The sequence below is a fragment of the Ctenocephalides felis genome, unplaced genomic scaffold (assembly GCF_003426905.1).
Source record: "Ctenocephalides felis isolate EL2017-DRISC unplaced genomic scaffold, ASM342690v1 CF-g0.4_SCAFFOLD_01886, whole genome shotgun sequence".
Lineage (NCBI taxonomy): Eukaryota > Metazoa > Arthropoda > Insecta > Siphonaptera > Pulicidae > Ctenocephalides > Ctenocephalides felis.
Genome location: NW_020538040.1, coordinates 181,581,777 through 181,589,858, shown reverse-complemented (window position 1 = coordinate 181,589,858; position 8,082 = coordinate 181,581,777). Strand labels below are relative to the sequence as shown.

The following is an 8,082-nucleotide window of genomic DNA, read 5'->3' as shown; positions in this document are numbered from 1 at the left end:
TTCATAAATTGAACATTTTTGAACATATTTTGGGGCATTCAAAAATTCTATTGATCATTTATTCTAACATCTTTGAATTTTCTTAACATGTTTGATTTGAAAGCTGAGAACAAATATGTCTCATCAGTAAAAATTGAGTACATATAGTTACACTATTTAATCAAGGTTTTATACCAAAAACTATAAATAATATATTTTACATTATGAAAATCATAATAGTGGAATGCATTTTATTTCGAAACTGTACAATTTTTAAATAAAAATTCCTTGTTCAATAGTAGAATTTCTATTTTTATAAATTAACAATCAAATATAAAAACTGAACTTATCAAAAATATCAATTACCATTAAAAATGATCGGTAATGAATTAATGAAGCTTTTTAAAGCACTCATAATGTCTTACTTTATCAACTTGAACTGGAAAAGTTCCTTCTGTAAAATATTTATTTGTGATAAGTATAATATTCATTCATTTTAAATTTTGTTTATTTATAAATTTTTCAGTATGTTTTTTTTCGACATTGTTAAATATTCTGGAATTTTTGAGTACTTAAAGAAATTGTTGAATTATTTGCCTTAAATTGAAAAAAAAATCAATTTATTTTATTTAAAAACTTTGAAACATTTTTATAAAAATGAAACCTTTCTAAATATTAATTTTTTTTATTTGATAAAATATGATAGTGTGTTGTACTATAAGTACAACATAAGTATAAGTTGTACTATAGTAATTTATGTTAAAAAGTGCGTTGATCTCAATTCAAATGACTCACGAAATTGCCAAATGATTTTCAATAACGAATATAAACGCGCCGGGTGTTCAGTATAACTTCTTGCTTAGATGCCAAAACAAAACATCATGAATCAACTTCATTATTTCTTTGCAAGTATGATATTTTAACATATAAACTAAATTTATATTTTTCGCCAATAGTTTATTTAATTTTGTTTAAGTTTGCTTTGTCATACACGTGTTAATTTGTAATTGCAATTATATGAACAATATCAATACTTTAAAATAAATATGTTAATACATCCAACTAGTTTCTCAAGTCATTTAAGAAGTGTTAAAAATATTTTCGGTATTTGACGAGTAATAGTTTGATAAAGCGCCTCGATAGCGTGTTAAGGGGCCATCAAGACCTTTTGCCAATTTTAATTAGGCATCATAGCATTCCTGAAAAGGCAGAGTTTTCGAGAACATCGTTACAACAACTTTCATGCGAAATTAGTAAATTGATAATTAATGATTTTAGTTAATTTTTAAGTTTTATGAAATTATTGTATATATTTTTTATAAAGTAAAACAGCTGTTCTTAAGAAATGTTAAATTTTGGCTTACACAAACACAGATACTTTTTTCAAATTTGGCGCTGAACGGCCCAATCACTAGACATGAAATTAGCAAATCGATTTTTTGGATAATACATGAGCTTTTCTTTGTGAATTTAAGATATTTGTAATATTGTGTCAGTAGTATAGTTTGAATATTGACAATACAATGTTTCAAGTTTGAAATTGATTAATGTCTTGATTCTGGCGATTGCGTAAAATTTTTAAATCAGAAATAAAAATAAGCCGAGTATCAAAATGAGAATTTAGTTAAAAAATAATTGCAAATATAATAGAAATATAAATTTCAAACTAAGAAGGTTAAAAGGAAAATATTAAGAAAATCGGGAAAAAGAACTATCGGCAGGAAGGTTGTCTCAATCTTACACATATACAATTTATTAGCAAAATAACGTTGATATTGGTATAGCACTTTGTATGACTGAATATTATTTAATGTGTGTGATCAATGTTTTAATCGTGTATCCTTTTTTTTTTTCTTCAGTGTAACGCCGCGGTAGGAGTGAAAGCGTTCTTCGACATGATGCACTCTGGTCCTCACAAGCTGATGCTGTTCGGCGCTGCCTGCACGCACGTCACCGATCCGATAGCGAAGGCCTCCAAACACTGGCAACTGACGCAGCTCTCCTATGCCGACACACATCCGATGTTCACCAGCGAGGCGTTTCCCAACTTCTTTAGGATTGTTCCGTCGGAAAACGCTTTCAATGCGCCGAGACTCGCTCTACTACGACAATTCAATTGGACCAGGGTCGGAACAGTGTACCAGAACGAACCTAGATATTCACTCGTGAGTTGATAATAGATAGTGCAACTAGTTAAAACAAATATTTATAGAAATAATCATTTATTATATCAATCGAGGCCCATAATCGACTCGTCGCCGAATTGGATATGCTGGGACTCGAAGTGGTTGAAACACAAAGTTTTACTACGGATGTCACAGACGCGCTGTGGAAGTTGCGCAACAAAGACGTCCGGGTGATTTTGGGCAATTTTAACGAAAGTTGGGCTAGAAGAGTTTTCTGCGAAGCATTCAGGTGATACTTCTTCTATTTGAATAGTAGACAAACGTTTTCAAATAGTTTTTTTTTTAACTTCTTCATAAGCTGCTTATAGTTTCCTTCATCAGCTGCATCTCCATTTATATCATTTTAGATTCGATGTTTGGTCGTGCTTACCAGTGGCTTATTATGGGAAACTATAATTCAGAATGGTGGACTAAGCCAACAGACATTAATTGTACTGTAGAAGAATTAACAATTGCTTTAGAATCGACTATCCTGACCGATCTGTTACCTTTGTCTACGTCGGGACACATTACAATCTCAGGAATCGTAAGTAAAAAAACGTAGTCTCTGTTTTGTATTGTCAATATGTTATTAAAATTAAATCACCTTCAAGACGGCGGACGAGTATCAAGCCGAGTACGATAGCAGACGAGGTAACGAGTATTCAAGATTTCATGGATATACATATGATGGAATTTGGGCAGTGGCTATTGCCATACAGCACGTTGCCCAACGCGTAAAGTCTCTGAAACGTGAGCAGTCTGTGGCAGATTTTAAGTATCGTGATCCTATGTGGGGCGCTCTGTTTCTGGAGGCGCTCAAAAATACCAGCTTTGAAGGAGTCACGGTATGGTAAAATCATAATAATTTGTGAGGCTAAATTAATTTGATGTGAAAATATAATTCAGGGTCCTGTGAGGTTTTATGATAATGAACGTCGCGCCAGCATTTTACTCAAACAATTTCAAAACGGAGCTGAAGTTAAGGTAATAGAAATTTGAGAACATTGGTTTGTCCATTCTAATCAATTGCAATGATTGTTTTTATCGTATTTAGGTTGGAGAATATGTACCGAACACTACTGACCAGCATGAAAGGCTGGATCTGGAGCTTGGCGAGCCGTTGCGCTGGATAGGTCGCGCTCCGCCTAAGGACAGGACACTCCATCTAGTAGAACACAGCCAGGTCAATATCACAATTTACGCTGTGCTCGCTAGCTGCGCCGCGCTCGGCATCGTTATTATGGCTTCCGTGTTTCTAGCCATCAATATAAAATACAGAAATCAGAGGTACTTTATATACCTACATTCACACAGAATTCATCTTATATATTGTTAACAATAATTTATTACTTTCTATAGGTACATCAAAATGTCCAGCCCGCATTTGAACAATTTGATCATAGTTGGCTGCATGTTGACATACCTCAGTGTAATATTTCTTGGACTTGATAGTGGTCTCAGCAGCGTTCGCGCTTTCCCTTATATATGCACGGCCAGAGCTTGGTTGCTTATGGCTGGTTTCAGCCTTGCGTTTGGAGCAATGTTCTCGAAGACATGGAGAGTTCATAGCATATTTACGGATGTTAAATTAAATAAAAAGGTATATTGTAAATGTGCAAAAAAAACAATTTTTTTTTATTTGCCCTGAATATTTATATCATAGGTAATCAAAGATTATCAACTGTTCATGGTCGTAGGAGTCCTGTTAGCCGTAGTAGATTTAGCAATTATGACAACTTGGCAAGTTGCAGATCCGTTTTACAGAGCGACAAAACAAATGGAACCTTATGTTCGTATTTTTGTTACTGCTGTTACTTAGTATAAGTTATTTTACTAAAATTGTATTTTATTGAAATAGCCTCATCCTACTTCGGAAGATGTGCTAGTGGTGAGAGAAAATGAATATTGTCAATCTGAAAGAATGACGATATTCGTAGGTGTAATATACGCCTACAAAGGACTATTAATGGTAATTTCCATTAATTTAATCATTTTTAAGGTATTAATTAGATTATAAGTAAATGTAATTTTTAGATTTTTGGAGCGTTTCTGGCCTGGGAGACACGTCACGTTTCTATTCCCGCGCTCAATGATTCTAAACATGTCGGACTATCTGTCTATAATGTCGTGCTGATGTGCATCATGGGTGCAGCAATAGCATTAGTCTTATCTGACCGTAAAGATGCCATGTTTGTTATTATATCATTATTTATTATTTTCTGTACAACAGCTACGTTATGTCTCGTATTTGTACCAAAGGTAATTATCTATATTGAACGTATATTTATCACTCCACATTTTATTATATGATCGTCTTGTATATTAACAGTTAGTGGAATTACGTCGAAACCCAGGCGGAAGCATCGACAAGCGAATTCGGGCCACGCTTCGACCAATGTCGAAGACGCGGCGAGATTCTTCAGCTTGCGAATTAGAACAGCGTTTACGCGATGTTAAAAATACGAATTGTCGATTCCGAAAGGCGTTGGTAGAACGCGAAGCTGAATTGCAAGTGCTAATGCGCAGACTTGGTCCAGAAGCAAGAGGTTTACTAGAAGGTAAACGCCCTGGGGTGACGCACCTCCACCAGCGGCGTCCAATAATAATGCTCATAGACTAACGGTTCCACTTTTGCGCTGTCCGAGCGCCAGCGAGACCACCGCACCTCCAAGTGCTACCGAAACAAGTGATATGACCTCCATTGTCAGTTTGTCTTCGTCTCAGGACTTAGTACAGCCAGGACAAACCACGCCGGGGCAAAAGTATGTTTATAAAATTCAACGTATCTACAAAATTATTTATAAATATCAATAATTATTTTGTACACGTGTTACAGAAAACTAAAAATACCGGATACGCCTCCGCCAGAACCGGCTGATGTGCCCATCACTACACAAACCGCTCAAATAACACAACAAGAACCACCCTCTCAGAAACAATCACAGGTGCAATCACTTCCACAGCCGCAACCTGAGCCTCAAGTTCAACAGACAATTTCAGAACTTGCCACAGCACCTGCTTTATCTGAACAGCCTGTCCAAGTACAATCGATAGACCCACCCCAGGATAAAGTTAGAAGTGTTTCTTTCGGACATCACGATGCTCGTCAACTAAATGGGAGTGTAACACGACCCGATGTAGGAAATGAATCGGAACGACGTAGTAGAACGCTACAGCAGAGCTTCGTCGTTTCCCAGAGCGATTTATGGGACACGGCAACATTGGCACATAATAAAATTTGTACGAGACCTACGCGCACCTGTCCTATGGCAGCCGAGTCGTCGCCTGGCAATCGAAGACATTGCACCGCATCTGACAGCGCTCAAAGTCCGGCGCAAAGCCCTATGCACCGAAGCGTGTCCGAAAAGAATAGGCATCGAAGTCACAGGCACAAGACGAAGCAGCAGCCCAGCCAGCAACAGCAAGCATTGCAGATCCAGAGCATCGATATGGAAGCCAGTAGATGCGGCCCATTAACGCGAAACGCTCGGACCCACCATCGGTCTACGCCGGACGTGGCCAGAATTGCTCCCTTGTCAGCCAGCAACGCCGCAGGCCCGGGCGCGCAGCTTAAGAATTCCGCAGTCCATGCCGCCAGCTCGGAATCGGAACTTTTAGACGGCACTATTTTACCAATATTCAGAAAACTATTAACCGAAAGAGAACCGAGGCGCGGCGCCTCAGGAGCGGCTGTGGGTGCTAGTTGTCCAAACATTTCTATTAAATGTGATATAGTCGAATATCTGTAGTGACTGTCGCCTCGTGGGTGCTTAAACTAATATTAAATACTCGAAACTAAGTTATCGGCTGTTATTTTAACGAAATTGTCAATACTTTTTATCGATATTACGTGTTAATATGCGTTAGTTGTTAGGTAAATAGAGATTTACATTGATAAAGTAATTGATCATGTTCGAATATAATAATACTGTAGATAGTGGTTACGCATTTCAGGTTCACACTGATTAATACAAATGTTCTGCTGTCAATTCTCATCAATTTTAATTTAGCATTCAACATATCACATGAACACAGTATGATTACCTATTTCTATGAAAGATGTTCAGTTCAATTTTCATTTCACTTGACATTAAATGAGTATTTCTATGATTTGGGGATGATAACGAGTTGCTCTGTCACGCTAAAGTTGTAGTCAAATTAAAGAAGGGCATTGAATAACTCTTGATATAGCTGTAGCTCGTAAAGTGTCTAGTACATACACCGGCAATTAGTGCCTTAAGTCAAGATTATAGCAAACCTATTGTCATCGCAGAAGGATTTCAGAAGCTTAATATTAAGATCATGATCTTTAGCAAATACTGAGTCACATCTAACAGCTATATGAATTGTCCGACTTCACCAAATTTATATTGCTCATAATTATTAGAACCTTACAATTGAAATAAAAACAGTGTAATAGTTTATGTACCCGCTAATGAACGTACGGCACTAATGGTAAGCAAATTCATTAGAAATATAAACACACAAGTGACTAAATGAGTTAAACGAGTGGATTAAAAACTTTTATTGTAGAAACGTGTAAACAGAATTGAACTATTTAATATTTTGTTCGCATTGTGTAACTTTGATAAATAGACTTTTATTAAAACGTAGAGTTTTGTGTAAAGTGCAAATGAGTACTGGTGTATTGATATATATGTATGAAATCTCTGTCAATTTATTAATTTAAAAAAATAATTATCAGTAAAATGATAAACATGACTGGCATTAAATTATATATATATATATATATATATATATATATATAAATTATTTATGTAAATATTAAATATCCAACAAATTTGTTATACTTAATCATAATTTTACTATAGATTACTAAAACAACTCACGATCAGGTGTAAAGAAGGTATCAGATGGCAAAGCACTATTTGAGAACACAAATTCGTGATTTCTCAAAACTTTAGGTAAACTTCTAATTCTGTTGAATAACAGGTGAATTTTGATGCAAGACCTCGTGTCATCTTACAAAACTCGGCTTGCAAATAAAACTAAATAATTTGCTACGACTATACATTAATTCTTGACAGACATCCATTAATCTGACTCGTAGCACCAGATACTTTTTATAAAATCACTAATTCTATTATATTGTTATACAATATTTTATCACATATTTATTTACCATGATAGATGTAAATAAATTTAAATCCTGAATTGCTTTGCGCATATGTCCAATTAGTAGCAAGTTGATTTGTGTATATGCTAATTATTAATTTTTACTAATGTGTGTATGTATATAGTAGATTATAATACCTCGAAATTAATATAAATTGATACGCACTTATATGTAAGTAAAAGATAATTTACAAAAAAAAATTGTCGTTTTATTTTTTCTGTTACTTTGGTATTTTAAATACGCGAATATACACGAAGATCAGAATGTATGATTGTCGTTTGGTTGTAGGCTAATGAGAAAGGTATTTATTATTATAATACATAGCATAGGATAAATGAAGCATTTCTTGATGTGCATTAAATAAGGTTCATATGCTTTTGCAAATTATTTTGCGAGAGAGGGGGCCGAGCCGTTTTTCTATAATTAGCACATAAGTAAGTCCGAAATTGTTCTTCCACGTTTTTGTAACGAATCTTGAACCGTTTTAGAAAATTCAAAGACAGTTCAAAGTATATCAGTTGTAAATTACGAGTAGTAAAGAGTCGTTTCTTCGTGATTTTTTTTTTTTCAAACTTCATATGATCATGGTGTTCACGTTCCTAACGAACATTGTACAGTAAAAAATATAAAAAGTGGTTTAATTATAAAAATGCATTACTGTTTGGAATAATGAGCTACGTCAAAATTTCGAACAATTTGAAAAGTTGCTAAATATAAATTCTTATCGATATAGCCGATTACTGACACATATTGAGAAGTACATGCAACTTGCCTTAAGGCAAAATGTCACTTACACCT

General features: G+C 34.9%; 1 protein-coding gene across 1 annotated transcript; it reads left to right on the top strand.

The window, feature by feature from the left end:
• Positions 1-87: 87 nt before the first annotated feature.
• On the top strand, positions 88-5,896 carry LOC113376333 (gamma-aminobutyric acid type B receptor subunit 2-like). The gene is made up of 14 exons (XM_026616241.1): positions 88-126; positions 1,839-2,144; positions 2,219-2,394; positions 2,487-2,691; positions 2,759-2,992; positions 3,054-3,131; positions 3,202-3,434; positions 3,507-3,747; positions 3,811-3,936; positions 4,006-4,116; positions 4,182-4,406; positions 4,477-4,705; positions 4,738-4,909; positions 4,984-5,896. The coding sequence occupies exons 1-14, from the start codon at positions 88-90 to the stop codon at positions 5,894-5,896; spliced, it is 3,288 nt and encodes a 1,095-aa protein (XP_026472026.1).
• Positions 5,897-8,082: the final 2,186 nt, after the last annotated feature.